Source organism: Alosa sapidissima, chromosome 10 (genome assembly GCF_018492685.1).
Source record: "Alosa sapidissima isolate fAloSap1 chromosome 10, fAloSap1.pri, whole genome shotgun sequence".
NCBI classification, from domain to species: domain Eukaryota; kingdom Metazoa; phylum Chordata; class Actinopteri; order Clupeiformes; family Clupeidae; genus Alosa; species Alosa sapidissima.
The window spans coordinates 635,151-652,270 of NC_055966.1; the positions used below are offsets into that span (position 1 = coordinate 635,151).

At 41.2% G+C, this 17,120-nt stretch overlaps 1 protein-coding gene across 2 annotated transcripts in view; it reads right to left on the reverse strand.

The window, feature by feature from the left end:
• Positions 1 to 4,483, reverse strand: part of crppa (CDP-L-ribitol pyrophosphorylase A) — a 102,528-nt gene extending 98,045 nt beyond the window's left edge. For both annotated transcript variants that reach the window (XM_042106979.1, XM_042106978.1), the window contains exons 1-2: positions 4,138 to 4,483; positions 1,415 to 1,691 (exon numbers count right to left, since the gene is read on the reverse strand). In XM_042106979.1, the coding sequence (XP_041962913.1) occupies positions 1,415 to 1,691; positions 4,138 to 4,367 (507 nt within the window). In that variant the 5' untranslated portion in view covers positions 4,368 to 4,483. The remainder of the gene's footprint in view (positions 1 to 1,414; positions 1,692 to 4,137) is intronic.
• Between the last annotated feature and the right edge of the window lie 12,637 nt (positions 4,484 to 17,120).

The following is a 17,120-nucleotide window of genomic DNA, read 5'->3' on the forward strand; positions in this document are numbered from 1 at the left end:
TTGCCATAGAGAAACACACAATAGCGTTGGATTATAAACATGCTTTGCCACAAAAACAGACAAAAAAGTGAGGTAAGTCGAGCTATATGAAGTTATTATTTTGCCGTCACTTCGTCTGTTTCATAACCCAGAAGGATTTACTTGCTATCAAATGATAGCTCCGTGTCTCCTCTTTCATCTGACATGCGTGGCATATCTATCACAGGTCCGCGAGTAATTCAAACGAGAGTAATGGGTGTGCAGCATTGGTTTTTGTACATGACATTATTTTGCAGTCACTTTGTCTGTTTTCATAAGCCAGAAGGATCGACATACTTGGTACCAATGGATAGCCCTGTGTCTCCTCTTTCATCTGATATGCTTGCCATATCTATGCATTCACAGGTTTGCGAGTAATTTAAACGAGAGTAATAAGTGCGCAGGTGGACGCAGAGACTGTAAATATGATGCAATTTGATTTCATTTCATGATTTTTTTTTATCTTCATACGTTAACGTACAGACAAGTGCGTGGTCTCGTTGGAAAGCCCCACTTCTGCTCTGTAACACAATAAAGGCTTCTCACTGCTATGAACAGTTGCGGAGCAATTTAACAGAGAAGAAAGGGTGTGTTTTTGACGCACTTTGCGTCAATCGGCTTCTAGGTTAAAAGGGTTAAAATCTCACGTACCCCCTGGAGTGCCTTCACGTACCCCCATTTGAGAACCACTGCGCTAGGCCACTCCCTAGGTTGTTAATTACCATACCCCTGGGTGCATTGTTTAAAAAATAGACGTTCAAAATAAAAAAATAAACTTTTCGCCGGGTGTGCAGTTTCAGCAGTTGTGTTACTTTACCTGAAGTTTCTCAGTTGCTAGTTATCAAATTCAAGGGCTGTAATATGCATTTTAGTCCAGTTAAGGGATTGGCTGGAATATGCAAAATATAACATTATAGGTGTAGTTCAAATGAAAAGCCCCTCACCCCTTACTACATGAAGGCATAAGGCAGATACTGATTTCAGTGATCGGTAATCACAATTGACTATGTTGTAAAAAAGAGCTTAGTTAACTTGAATGCAACAGTTGAACAAATTTGTGCGGCGTGATTATGAATCTAACCGGATTTACGCATGATTTAGCCATTCATCTTCTATGCCAACAACAATCCTTGCTTAATTGTTTTATGTGTTCTTTAAACATGCATGCAGATGAGGGGTAGATTCGTCGCGAAAGAAAGGGAGAGAGAGAGAGCGGGGCAAGGAAAGGAGAGCCGTCACAAGTCAACATAGGAAACACTATTTTTTGTTTGGGGCTGTCCCCACTTTGTTTCCAGTTTTCGGAACCTGGGCTGCCTACAAAGACCAGGTTTTTTACAGTTTGCTAAAGGAATGGGCAGCTAGCGGTCATGAAGAGATGATATATGTATATGTATACCCCTTGTTTGTTGGCAGCCAGTGTTATCTTGAGGAGGAAGTCCTCTTCAAGGAAGGGTCGGACAGCATCATGGATGATTACCACCTTTGGTTTTTGCAATTTTGGACCAAAGCCTTGTTCACTGAAGGCCAGCAATCCATTAAAAATGGACCGGTGTCTAGTTGATCCTCCTTCAACTATTTTGACTTTAGTGTGGTTGTATTTCTGAATAATGTCTGTCATCAAGTCATGACTCTCCTTGGCAACCACAACAACAATACTGTCAATCCAAAACACTCTGAAAAAAGAAATAACAAATGTAGTATTAATTTCAAAATTCAGATTCATCCATACATGCCTTATACAAGTTACCAACCTACTACACAGACCTCATCTAATAGTAACATAAAGTGTAAGTGTAATATCTGCATAAAGTGTGTGATCATGAATAGGCCTACATTATTTTTTTTATTTTCTATTCATTTTTATTTTTTATTACATTTACTTTCTTTATTGTTATTTTGTGATGTTTGTTTTTATTACAGTGCATGAAAATTGCCCATTGTAAGATTATATTCCGATGACCTCCTTTATGGACCCAATTCCATTCAACTATGGGTCATTCCGTGTCAAATCACCCAGTGGCTGACAGGTCACCCTCTCCAAAAAAATCTGAAAAAATCACAGATGTTTGTAGACCAAATCTATGCATAGATCTTAAATACTATATCTGTATCAGTAATGGTTCCAAAACTACAGCCCAAGTCATTTTAAGCATCGTGGTGAACAATCCTTTTTGTTCAACTTCCAACATTCACGGGCAGCCGTGGCCCACTGGTTAGCACTCTGGACTTGTAACCGGAGGGTTGCCGGTTCGAGCCCCGACCAGTGGGCCACGGCTGAAGTGCCCTTGAGCAAGGCACCTAACCCCTCACTGCTCCCCGAGTGCAGGCAGCTCACTGCGCCGGGATTAGTGTGTGCTTCACCTCACTGTGTGCTGTGTTTCACTAATTCATGGATTGGGTTAAATGCAGAGACCAAATTTCCCTCACGGGATCAAAAGAGTATATATATTTATACTTATTATTGGTTCTTTTGGTATTTCACACACATTAGTGAAACTATGTGAATAGAAGTACATTTTCCTATTGAATTTCAAAATCCAAATCAGATCAGACGTGTAATTTCCCCTCTGCAAAGCTCTGAAAATGGCTATAAATTCATTATGTGAAAAGACATCACCTTTGAGGGCTTCTCATTCAAAAAGTATGTGACACAAATTCATCATATTTTAAATTGGGCTTGATTTTCAAAAAGCCGTTTTCATCTTCTCATTTCACAATGTGGACAGTTAACAGGATTATTAAACATTTTACCATATATCATTCTGTATGTGAGCATAATCTGCCCAAAATTTGGGTTTGTTGCGGAGTTTCTTTATTGAGATAAGATTTGGGTACTGTGGTACTGGATCTGCAGTACCACTTTGCACCACATGTGGTGCTCTTTTAATACAATGGAAGTCAATCTAGAATAAGTCACTTGTTTGCTGCACATGTCCAATCTAAACACACAGTTTATGGTTCATAGTTGAATCGCTCCAAATAATTATTGCAACATTAACAACATACTACACATAAATAAATATTTAGAGAAAATAAACTGATCAAGTAAATTATAAACACATAAGACTGACTGGTCATCACACATGCAGCAAGAGGATTTTCTTGTCATGTATGTGTTAGCTTGTGTAGTCTTTCTTTAGGTTTTACCTCACGTGTTTTACCCGGTGTATTGTATGTGACAACCCTGTTCGTGTATCGTGCTTGTTTTATTGACTTCCCTTGTGTTTCCTATGTAATGGTGTCTTGGTCTTGGTATGTGTGTGATTCCCGCTTCCACGAATAAACCAACTGTGGACAACTGTGTGTGTCGCTATCAAATCGTTACAGTATTAAAAGAGCACCACATGGTGCAAAGTGGTACTGCAAATCCAGTACAAATTCAGTGGATTTATAGACAAGATTTTTCAAAAATCTTATCTGAATGAAGAAACTCTTTTTAAAAATTAAAAAAAAAAATCCTGTTAACTGTCCACGTGGTGAAATGAGAAGATGAAAAAAAAAAAAAAGTTAATACATGGACATGACCTTATAATACATGAGTGGGGGAAACAAATTTGTGTCACATACTTTTTGAATGAGAAGCCCTCAAAGGTGATGATGTCTTCACATAATGAATTCATAGCCATTTTCAGAGCTTTGCAGAAGGGAAATTACACAAGATACGTCTGATCTGATTGGATTTTTTAATTCAATAGGAAGTAGGCTACTTCTATGTACTTGTGGTCCACCGTTGGACCACCATCTCTTTAAATGTAACTTGTCATGAATATTAAGAAAAGTTATTTAGAAAAAGTTATTTTAGACCAATAGTGGCAAAATATTGGGTAATGTGTCTGCAACCCGCCAGCGGACCGCCAGAGACGTGCTAATCGCGGACTGATTTGGTTGCCCCGGAATTCCTGTTTCTTTACGCCGCTGTATTTAAAAGCTTGCGTTGTTGCTAGATTACAGTGCGTATTCTCTGTTCTGCATTGCGTGTTCCGTATTTTCAGCTATGGAAACCTCTATAGTTTCTGCGTAGCCTAAAGATAGGGGGAATACAAATTCCAATAGGGAACGAAATCGGGTGTTTCACCGTCAACACACCACCATGATATGCCCGTGAAACAATTAAATTACCTCTCAAAGGCATGAATTGTGTAACTTATCAAAGGCCTTCCTAGAATCTTGCAGAATTGTTTGGGTGTTGATAGTCCAGTTCTCTCGCCGGAGCCAGCGGCTGGCAGAACTACAGCTACAGGGAAATTCACAGGACAGCGTCCTTTCGTGAGCTCGCTCAAACAGTCCTCATTTGTCGCATCCCGTTGTCGTTCGACAGTCCTCTCTGAACATGTTTCATGTTTCTCCATTCCACGTGACAATGTTCTATGCAGAAATCCAAAAGCAACGGGAGAAACTATCTAACGCTTACAACAGTGTTACGGGCTCTAGATGCTGAAGCACCGTGAACCTAGCGAAAATAGAATGTTCGTACCGGATGGCCGCTAAAAGTTAGCTTTTTCTTTCAAAATAAAAGTCCCGCTAACCACTTTGGGTTTAATGGAGATCGTTCAGAATAATGAAACAAACTTTTGATTTGACTAACCCTATAACATAAACCTATGTAAAATAAATAATGTATTAGAAAAAGACTGGTTAAATGTTCAAAAATGCGTTTAGTTTATGATACAAGGATACAAGGGCGTTTATTGTCACATGCATATAGTTACTGGAAGTAAGAAATGCAGTGAAATTATGTCTGGTGTCAGTCTATTTGTGCAAAGTGGGGGGGGGTAAAAAGTGCAGTAGAAGAGGGGTTTAGTAGATGAAGTGGCAAGGGCTGCATAAGAAAGGTGGGGGAGGATTGAATTGGGGGGGCACCAACAAGGAGCACCCAAGAGCAACAGGGGCAAGGAAAAACTCCCTTACCAAGGAAGAAACCTTGGGCAGATCCACGGCTCAAGGGGCTAACCCATACATCCCAACTTGCAAAAAGTCATTTCAGGGAGGCATCACGAACCCCCCCCCCCCCCCCCCCCCCCCAAAAAAAAACTTTAGCCTATACAATAATGTCAGTACAACAAATAAGGAAGGCCTATAGATAGAAATTGTGAAAATAAAATATGTAGATTTTGGTAGTTTGGTCTTTTCATGTAGCCTTGGCAACTAGCCATCTAGTAGGCTATAGGCCTGAATAATATATGCACATGAATTGACACTTGTTAAACTCACCTCAACATGTCTTTTGCAATCATTTGGGCAATGCTAAAGTCACTGTTTACAAACAGTGCAGCGTGCAAGACTAGGTCCATCATTATGTTTTACTCTTATGAGACAAGGGTAGCCTACACTTTGAAATGGGTCTTACATTTTCCTTTTTTTGAGGCACTGACTCTACCATGACGCTCCTGTTTCTACTGAACTGATTAATTAAGTTCGGGAGAAAAGACATAAAAGCCCGCCTACACTGAAAAATGATTGGTTGATTTAGCGAAACAGGCCAATCAGGATGCTCTCTGTCTTTGATGCGCTCAGACACACACGCACCACCTCTCTCTCTCTCCCCTCGTGTGCGCGCTACACTCAGATGCACACGCGGTCTCGCATGCGCGCTCTTGATCGCTCACTCTAGATTCCGGGAGATTTTATCTAATTTGCGGGCGTCAGGGAGCCGCTATCAATATGCGGGAGACTCCCGGAACTTCCGGGAGACTTGGGATGTCTGCTAACCCAACTGCCAGGGGTCTTGGTGTGTGTGTTGGGGGGATGACAGGGGAGATGGGATAGTGTGCTGTGTATGTGGGGAGAGGGCAGTGTGCAATATGTGTGTTGGAGAAGCTTCCTCATGAGACAATGTGCTGTGTATTGGGGGGGGGGGGGGGGGGGGGGGGGTACTGATGTATGTGAGTGATGAAGATGTGTGTGTGGGCGGGAGGGGGGTGTAGCAGTGACTGTGTGTGTGTGTAGTGTGTGTGTGGGTAGGTGGGGGCAGTGTGCTGTAAGTATGTAGAGGATGTGTGTTGAAGAAGATCCTGAAGACAATGTGCTGTGTATGTGGGGAGGGGGGGGGGGCAGTGTGCAGCAAGTAGAGGAGGCTTACTGTAGCAAGCAGTGTGCTGTATGTATGTGAGGTGATGACAGTGATGATGTAAGTGTGTGTGTTTTTTGTGTGTGTGTTGGGGGTGGGGTGGGCAATCAAGGACATGGGTAGATGGAAATCAAAAATAATAAATAAAAAGTTCTATGGAGATGTGCAAAAGTTGGAGAAAGTCAGATGTGTGTGTGTGTGTGTGTGTGTGTGTGTGTGTTTGACGTGTGATGAAATAAGAAAATAAATAACGTGTGATGAAATAAGGTCTGTAGCATAGGGTGAGGGATGTAAAAGTGCTAAAAGTCTTGTAGGTGTGTGTGTGTGTGGGGGGGGGTCATGAGTGCTGAGGAGTGAATGAGTGCAAAGTCAGTATAGTGTGAGTTCAGAGTTGGGAAATGTTTGAGAGTGCTGAGAAGTGAATGTGTGCAAAGTCAGTATAGTGTGAGTTCAGAGTTCGGATGGCCTGGGGATAAAAACTTCTCCTGAGTCTCTCAGTTCTGGCTTTGTGACTACATAGGTGTCTTCTTGATTTCAGCGGTAGGAATAATCCATTGTTAGGATGAGAAGAGTCCTTCAGAATCTTTTGGGCTCTTAGGAGTACTCTTCTGGAATAGATATCTTGTAGAGCAGGGAGTTGAGTTCTTATAGTACGTTCAGCTGAGCGCACTGCTCTCTGCAGAGTACTACAATCTCTAACTGTGGAGTTCCCATACCAGGTGATGATGCTACCAGTTAGAACACTCTCAACCGCTGAAGTGTAGAAGGCCTTCATGATGGATGTAGAAACTTTAAATTTCCTTAGCTGACGAAGGAAGTAGAGTCGTTGTCTGGACTTATTCAGAACATATTGAGTGTTAACAGTCCATGTTAAGTCTTCAGTAATGTGGACACCAAGGTATTTAAAACTTGTGACTCTCTCTACAGGTTGCCCGCTGATCATTAGTGGGGTGTAACTGTAGTTCTGCTGCTGCCTTCTGTAATCCACTACCATTTCCTTGGTTTTAATGATATTCAGTGTCAAGCTGTTAGATTGACACCACTGTGCCACCTCATCAACCTGATCCAAGTAGAGCTGTTCATTGTTGTTACTAATCAGGCCCAAGATCACTGTGTCATCTGCAAACTTGATGATGGAGGTATGACTACTGTTGGCTTTGCAGTCATGTGTGTAGATGTTGTACAGCAGTGGACTCAAAACACAGCCTTGGGGAGCACCAGTGCTGATGGTTAATGAGTCAGATGTCAGACCCCCCACTCTAACCACTTGTGAACGGTTGGTGAGGAAGTCAAATATCCAGTGACACAGGGCGGTGTTCAGTCCTAAGACCTTCATCTTTGTGACCAAGGTGAGATGTACTATCGTGTTGAATGCTGAACTAAAGTCAATGAACAGCATCCTCACATAATTCCCATTCCCCTCCTCCAGGTGAGTTAAGGTGGTGTGCATGAGGTTTGAGATGGCATCCTCTGTAGACCTGTTGGCTCTGTAAGCAAATTGGAGGGGGTCGAAGGAGGCAGGGAGGGATGAGCAGATAATGTTTTTCACAAGCTTCTCAAAACACTTCATCACTGTAGACGTCAGGGCTACTGGGCGGTAGTCATTCAGACATGATGGACTTTTGTTTTTCGGTACTGGAACAATAACAGACTGCTTGAGGCAAGTAGGAACTGTCTCTTGAGCCAATGATGTGTTAAAGATATAAGTGAACACAGGAGCTAACTGAGCAGCGCAGGATTTCAAAACCCTGTTAGAAATTCCATCCGGTCCAGCAGCTTTTCTACAATTAACCCTCCTAAAGGCATTGCTCACATCGACCTCAGAGACACAGAAAGGTGCATCCTCATTTGCTTCACATGCTGCAGCTAGTGCAAGATAGTCTGTGTTTTTCATGTCAAAGCGAGCATAAAAAGCATTAAGTTCATCAGGGAGGGCTTAACTCACATTCATCATAGGAGGGGACTTTCTTTCAAAGCCAGTGATGGTTCGGAGTCCTTTCCACACTCGTGCTGGATCACCCTCCAAGAAATCAGCTTCAACTTTGTCTCTATAGCGCCGCTTAGCATCTTTAATAGCTCTACGTAAACTATAAGATGCTGCTTTGTAATCCGTCATATCCCCTGAAATAAGCCCAGCATTATAAGTCATGGTGCGTGTCTTTAATGCCGTTCTCACTTCTCTATCCACCCATGGCTTCTGGTTAGGGAAGCTTCGGATCTTTACAGTTGGGATGATGGAATCCGTTAGCATATTGATGTAACTCAATGATACTTCCGTAAACTCATTTATGTCAGCAGAGTTCGTCTTGAACATCTACCAGTCAACGTTGCTAAGGGCGTCCTGTAGCCTGGCTTCCGATTGGTCAGTCCAGCGCTTGACCTCCTTTGTCACTGGCGGGTCCGTCTGACTTCTCTGTTTGTACATAGGCAGTAGGAAAACAGCGGCATGATCTGATTTTCCGAAAGCTGGTAGAGACTTAGCTTTGTAACTGTTCTTGAACTGTGTGTAGCAGTGATCCAGTGTGTTGTCACCACGTGTAGGGAAGTGAATGTGTTGAATAAATTCAGGCATGGACCGGTTCAGATGTACTTGATTGAAATCACCGGCCACTATAAGCGCAGCTTCAGGGTGCGTGTGTTGTTGTCTATTTAACACTTCTTGCAATTCTGAAACCGCAGCATCTGTGTTGGCTTGTGGAGGAATGTAGACAGCGTTGAATATTACCGAAGTAAACTCACGGGGCAGGTAGAAGGGTCGACAGTTTATGGAATGGGTTAACATGACCCCTGGAGGCAAACATACGCAAAAAACTGGTCATCCTAGGCCCTACGGTTCTCAAGATGTTCACAGAAAACTCTGTTGGTGTACAGTCACTAAATGTACACATGAATTTTTTTTATTGTAAGGCCCCCCCATGAACGAAAGTTCACGGAACTTGGCATGCATTCGGAGGGTGTCATAATGATCCTACAATTTTAATTTCGTGCAATTTTGACCATGTCAGCCAGAGATATTTTGATGAAAACCTAATTTTTTGCTTTTTCATTTTTAACTAGGTGGCGCTATGCATGAAATAAGTGGTAATGGGATGGGTTGACATGGCCCCTTTAGACGAACATACAAAAAAAAGGTGGTCCTCCTAGGCCCTACGGTTCTCGAGATATTCACAGAAAACTGTCTTCGGCCACCTACAGGCCAGTTGGTGTATAGTAACATAAATTAATTTATTGTGTGGCCCCCCATGAACGGAATTCCACGAAACTTGGCGTGCATTCAGAGGGTGTCATAATGATCCTACACTTCCAATTTCGTGCAGTTCTGACTATGTTAGGTCACAGATACCTGCGATTACAACACCTCATTTTTATTGTTTAACTAGGTGGCGCTATACATGAAATGAGTGGTTATGGAATGGGTTGACATGACCCCTTGAGATCAACATACCAAAAAAATGGTAGTCCTCCTAAACCCTACGGTTCTCGAGATATTCACAGAAAACTGTGTCTGCCCTACCCTCCTTTCGGGGGGTCCAGTCCAGCGGGGGGGCTACAGATCAAAACGGATAAACGATGGTTCCATTCTATCCATGTGGGGTTACATGCCCACCAAGTTTCGTGTACCCCGGTCTTTCAGTGTCCCGGGAATCCTTGACTGCAATAGGGCATTGGGATTGATATATATGTTTGGTGGCTTTTGGCCACAGGGAAGAGTGCCACCTACTGGCCAGCCACCAACACCACTTCCAGCAGGAACCTACTCTTCCAAGGAGGTCTCTTATCCAAGTACTAACTAAGCCTGCTTAGCTTCAGTAATTCAGCAAAGTCAGGGTATCTGCTGGTCTGGCTCCTGGCTAAAAACAAAAGGTGAAAGGAATATATGATTCAAACTCTCACTGTTTTCTGATAGAAACCCAAAAACATTCCACACATCGCTGAAATGGTCAGGAGTGGTGATCTCCGTGGGTGCATCGCTTCTGGCCTATTTAGATTCTGCATTAGACGTGACAAAAGCATTTTGTTTTCACATATTCACTAAAGTTAACACATAAAAAAAACTCCCAAAACACCACATTCGAATAGGAATTTCCAAATTTCAATAGTATTTATTTTTTAAATATTTGATTTATATTCTGCATATATTTAAAGATAGATAGAAAGATAGATAGATTGGTTGCAACCTGTACCTGTGAAACCCAGTGCAAGCTTGAGGAAGTCTATTTCAGGCTATCGCGCATGTGCGAATTATTGACAATTGTGTACATTATTGTACGCATTGGCGTGCATAGGTTTGCGTACAGAATCATACGCATGGCGTGTGTGATCAGGTTGCAACATAGATAGACTCTATTCATCACCAAAGGGAAATTGCAGTGTTCCAGCAGCCATACAAACACAGCACTCACATATAAAAATACATACATATAAATTATTCTAAAAATATTATTCATCTCTCTCTGATCAGGGGGGAGTCATTATAAAGTGCTATTGCAGTGGGTAAAAAGTCTATCTGTATTTTTATCTTTCTAACATCTTAGTTGGCATAGCCTCCAACTGAAAACACTTTTTTGTTTGACCAGTAAGTTGTGTAGTAGATGTGAGGTATTGTCCAATATATTTATCAGTTTGCAGCATCAAACTTCTTACACTTACACTTCTTTACCAAAGTGACTTACATATGTCAGATATATTACATGAGATTACATTGTCCCCAGAGCAACTTGGGGTTAAGTGCCTTGCTCAAGGGCACAGCGGTGGAAGCCAGGAATTGAACTTTCAGGCTACTGCACACTAGCCCAGCTCCTTAACCACTACACTACCACCGCCCACCACACATGCAACAACACTCTTCTGAAATATCTGCAACAGTTTGCTGCACACATTAAATGACCTGAGCTTAGAAATAAAGAAATAAAGTTTGCTCTGACCCTTATTGTAGCTTCAGTGTTGCATCTCCTATCCAGTTTATTGTCTATATGAACACCCAAGTATTTGTAGTTCTACAACCTCTACTTCCTCACCCAGGATTGAGATTGTTTTTAGCTCAGGCCAGGCCCTCCTAAAATCCACCACCATGCCCTTTGTCTTAACCACATTTTAGACATGGTTGCTTCTGCATCATGTCTCAAAGCAGTCCTCCAGTTGCCTGTACTCCGTCTCCCCACCATCACTGACACACCTCACATCTGCAGAATCATCTGAGAACTTCTATAATCCATGAAGTTGTGGACCAGGACTTGCATCCTTTGCTGGGCTGGGTGACATGCTGAGAAGGGAGATATCACCTTCTAAAAGCTAAAAAATGAAACAAAACCAATTCTAGACGTGGGAAAAAAGTAAAAACAAGATGCAGCTCTCCTTCTTATACGCTCCAAGGGTGCATGAAAAAAAAAATAGACGCAACAACAATAATGGAACACAATGGAGGCTGTTCCAGTGGAATAAAACTGAGAAAACTGTGGGCCCACAGTGATTGAAAATGTATAGTTTACAAAACTGTAAAAAAGATCAACTGCAGTAATAAAGAACTTAGTGATGTGTGACAAAGAAGCATAATGTTATTTGAAATGCTAAATGATTCTATCCAAATATTACAAAACCTTGCCCCAGTTACTCCAGTAAATCATAAAACAGTGAAATTGTCCATCATTGCTCACAAAAAAATCAGAATTGTTGGCAGGAACTGAAAATTGGTGGAGCTGACATGAAATAATGCTTGTGTGCCAGCTTGTAACAGTCAATAGATATACAGTTGTTCTTTATGAAAGATAACATTTTTTAATAAGCCTGTAAATTCAGTGTTAGGGCGTTATTTGAAAAAATTACTTGTCAAAGGAGTTGTCTTCAATTTCACATGCCCATCAGGTGTATAATTGTTTTTGGAAAGAGGCAAAATTTGGTTATTTTAATGGTGAACTGTTTTTGTATTATTATTGGTGAACACAGGCCATTACAGTTTTGTTTTATGGCACAGCTGTTTAGTGTTGAACCCACAAGATGGCACTGTCTATCAAAGGATCTTAAATGTGTACAAAAAGGGAAAACATCAAACAATTTTATCAAACAGTTCATATTTCGATCCAATTTCTGTTTCCTTTTCTGTCCAAATATTTTTTTACAATAATACATCTGTGTAGTTGCAAAACATACACAATGTTATCTGGCAGTATTAACACACTCTGTACTTTGATACTTTACTGCAAATCCATTCCCCAACTGTATTTCATTCAAATACACTTCAAGCAGTTAGTCAGCTAATTTCAAGTGAATTCCAAGAGAAAAAGTGAGTTCCATTGTTGTGTTTGGAAATCACAGCTTCCACAAAGGGTTCAACTCTATCCTCCTAATAGATATAATCATTTAGTTTTAATTCTTTCTTCCACATTGTGTTGCTTATTCTGATGTTGGTACAGCAGATGTCTTAATGGGCATTCCAAGAAAAAACTTTGATTTACTTGAATTGTTTGCATTATCACCAGGTATGACAACATTGTCAGATGTTGTATTACTATGATGGAATAGCTGTGGTATGATGGCAGTCATCATGTTACCTAGTCAAGGTGTTTGGAGGAATCCATATGATGTTGTGAGTGTATTTTCTCTCACCCACCATATGTCAGTTACCTAACCATAGAAAGAGAGAAGGTTAATACAAAACCATGTGGCCTCCTTGCAATTATCCACCCTCTCCACAATACTATGTATATTATATTGCTATAACATTAATATTGGTTGGTTCTCAATATGAAATATCATGATGATATCTGCAACAGTATAGTGGCTCAGATTTGGATTAACCTGTTCCCCAGCCCCCCTTATGCTCATCACATGGTGGATGATATGGTCAGCCATAATTGCTTTGATTTCATCAGTTACAGTATTGTGTCCAATGACTCCCCCTCCTCTTCCTCATCCACACATTACAACCCCTGTTGTCTGTTCAGTATTGGCCTCCATTGTGATTCAAACCAAATGTTTACCTGTAGCCTATTCACCCGATTCCCTTCAATATTTTTCCAAACGTAGACTATTTAAAACAATAATATAGGCCTAATTTACAATATGCATCTATTGCCCATGCAGCACAGTGAATCAAAGTTAATACATTATACTTCCCATTTTTTATACATTCAGTTGTAGCCTATCTAAACCAACTAAAGCTTGACTGAAATATTGTAAAACTAATTAAAACTAGATGTACCGCATAGCGGTACAAAATATGACCGCCGCTCAGTCCTGTACATCCGTTCCGCGAAAATAAATCACACTTCAATTTGTCTCCATATTTTACTCCATCCCCCACTCTTGAAACTTTTGTGTATGCTTGTTTGGCATGCCTGAGTGTGTGTGTGTGGCTGCACAGAAAGTAGCCTACTGGTGCTGAAAAGGTGAATAGATTGTAGAATAGCCAAAGAAGATGTAGCATTGTTATAAAACCTTTAAAATCTCTAAACAATCATAAGTAGGGCAGTTCATCACAGTTCATCCATTGCAACTGGATTGATGAAAGGACACTTACACCTGTAGGCTACATTGTATTTGGGAAAAGCAAAAGGTATCAGCATAATGTTATTTATCTATTTATTTATTTATAAACAAAAACATCTCTGTCAGTTCCATGTCGTTTTCAACAGCTTTCAAAAACAAAGGTCATTTTTGGATGGATGATTTTTTGTGAATGTTTCTTCTTCTACATAAGATTTTAGTCATCTTTAGTTCATGTAATACTTTATTGTCAATGCACAAATTAAGTAACAGTAGTCTGAAACGTTATTGTTAATGCACAAATTAAGTAATAGTAGTCTGAAACGAAATGCTGTTTTACATCTAACCAGTGGTGCAAATAACTGACATGTCCAAATGGGCCTTGATGAAATGCGTCGCTAGACTACATTTTAACGGGCCAAAGTTGAAGAGCTGTTGTCCGTTATTGTTCGTGCAAATATAGGCTGATTCATGTTCCCTTGCATTGTGTAACTGAGGTCCATGGCTAGTCTGGCTTTCATCAGACCAAGCTCAATCTTTTAAGAAATCAAAAAATAAATAGTGGGCAGATCAGGCTGGGTTCACCCAGCCTCGTCCATAGGCACCCGATATTGTTTAATTTTCCGATTGAGATATCCACGCTCTGGCTATTCTAAATGCAAAAATGCATCAGGGAGTTATGACAAAATGAGAAAAGTTGTAATAAAATTCACGCAGCTCCATGAGTCAAGGAAAGCGCGAATAAAGTAGCCACTTCTAAATGGGACCCACTACACAGTAGCTTAAGGTGTGTTGCTAAAGCAGCCATAATGAAATGAAGGTGTCATTGGATACTTCACACACACCTGCTTTTTAATTTCACAGACTACAACTACCAAGCTGGAATCAAAGCACATCGATTCCCCTCTCACACCCTGCACGCACTTAAAACAAAATAAACAGGCGTCTTCACAGATTCTTCATCCTCAGTGCCATGGTTCAGTTAGTTATTTAGGAAAAACTGCTTTTTTTGCGGTTTGGGGGGCCCAGCACGGGGGGGGGGAGTGGCCCCCTGGGACGAAACGAAATTTTTCCGTAAAAGTCTAGTGGGGCTACATACCCACCAAATTTCATGTGCCCCGGTGGTTCGGTGTCCCGGGTATTGTTGACCAAAAATTCAGGAAGTAGATGACGAAAAAAAAATAAAAAAAAACTTTGACAATCCCTATATGACCGGTCATAAAAAATTTATGGGAAGAGTGAAATCACCGATTAGTTTCAACTGGTTCTCGCATGTTTCTGCTGAAAAACTGCTAGTTTTATCCTGAGCTGCACGTTATCATGAGCGCATTTGAGGTTATTTATTTATTTACAGTGATGGGCAAGCTACTTGATATGTGTAGTGAGCTAAGCAATAAATTCAGATTAACTGCACAGAAGCTACCACCCATTAGCCTGGCCGGCCATCCTATATCATTGAAATGAATAGTCTGAAATCGACCCATTCATCTCGCTTAATCCAAGGGGCGGGCAGAGAATTGTCTTTCAAACTACCTAGGCATGCAATAGGCCAGCGCTACGACTTAAGACTCTCTAACAAAATAGAGCGCTGTGATTGGATGACGTCCACAGCGTCAGCCAATAGAAATTCCTATGGTTTGCTACTAGACGTACAGGCTGAGCAAATTAATTTGCCGCCGCTAGGGTGCGTCTAGATTTCTAGGCTAACCACCCATACAAATGTAGCAAGCTAAGTTACAAACTGTCAAAAGTAGCTTGATAAGCTACATTAGTAGCTATTTTCAGTTAATCAAACTGCATGCCAAGTCAATGCAATTTTAGTGATCAAAACAACTGTCAGTCAGATAAAGGCTTAAAACACGATTGGCATGAGTTATCTAACTGTTTGAACTTCATAAATTATTCCATTCTCCCACCTCTTTCCTACTTAATTTGTTTTGTTAGCTGATTTAAGCTTAATTTCATACATTGATGCAAAATGGAAAAACGGTAGTTCAATGAAATTCAATCACCTGAACGTGTGTTCGTATGTTTGTGTTGGATGTCGTTGACGTCGACAGGAACTTATTTTTTGGATTACACAGAAGGCATCTGAAAATAGATTTATTTTCGTTGGTCTCGACTAAAGTGATGTAGCCTATGTATGAAGGTATGGCCATGGTGTAACATGTTCATGCTCTTCAACGGATCTTGGGCTCTTTGCCATTCTGTCTGTTCCCTCCAGTGTATGTGTGTGTGTGTGTCGCTGTCTATGGTGTGTCGTCACCGTGAACATAAGTCTGTATGCCTACACATGCGCTTGTACCCGGCGTGTTGTCGTCGACACAGAAACAAATGTCCAGGAGAAATGAGCTTTCAAGGACGCTACTGCGCTACTTGATCAATAAAAGAGCTTAGCTACTGAAATGGTTTTGTAAATAGCGACGCTACTGCGCATCACTGTTTATTTATTTTTTATTTTTTCAAAAATGTAGACAGTCGCCCACATTCAAAAAATGGAACATGCGATTATTTTTCACAACTTTGCGAAGTACCGTGACTGGGAAAGGCTGGCAAGCAAGCCGCAGACAGATCAGGGGATTCACTTCCCTGTTAGGTAGGCCTATAGGCTGTGCCATCAACACGCGCTGGAGAGATGCGTGTAGACATCAAACCATGGAATGAACACAAGTGTACTTTCGTTTCTTTCGTTTTTCATGCCCTGAATGCTAATTAGGTTTCATGTACATCTTCCTAATGTATGTCGCTATAACTGTTTGTCTGTCGCTAGCTTGACTTAAGGGGAGACGGGGGAGGGGGCCTTCATTAACTTGCGGGGCCCTACGCAACTTGCCTATGTGTGCGTGAGCTTTTCTCCTTTCACCAGGACATCAGGCTCATGAGTTTCTGTGGCTTGTCGTGTAAAAAACATGCAGACAGTTTTGTTTATGTTGAGAAAGTGTAAGAAAGAGTTATTTAACCAGTCAGACACATGTACCATGGCTTCAGTCAATTGGTGTGCAGCTTCTTGCTTATTTTTTGCTTGCACATACAGGACTGTGTCGTCAGCATACATTTGCATGTGAACTGGTGGGCAGACTGAGGGCAGGTATTGACCCTTGAGGGACACCTATATTACAGCTTAGGTATGTGGACTGTGTGTTATTAATGTGTACACATTGTGACCGGTGTGTTAGATAGGATTTCATCCACTTTATGGCATGGTCAGAAAAAATGAAGGTAACGTTCTGTAATTTTCCTCTGGGGATGAATAAAGTATCTATAAATCTATCTAACGTTAACGTCTCTAGCTAGCAGGTTAGCTGCTCATTAGCCTACCGTAGTCTACGGCAACATACAGTTTATAAAGTTAAAGGCGGGGCGAATTGACAGGCTGGTAAGGAAAGCTGGCTCTGTAGTGGGAGCTGGAGTGCATCACTTCACTATCTGACAAAAGGACCCTGAACAAACTGATCAACATCTTGGACAATGAGTGTCACCCACTCCACAGCACTATTGTTAAGCAGAAGAGCCTGATCAGCTGGAGACTTCGCTCACTGCCTTGCACAACTGA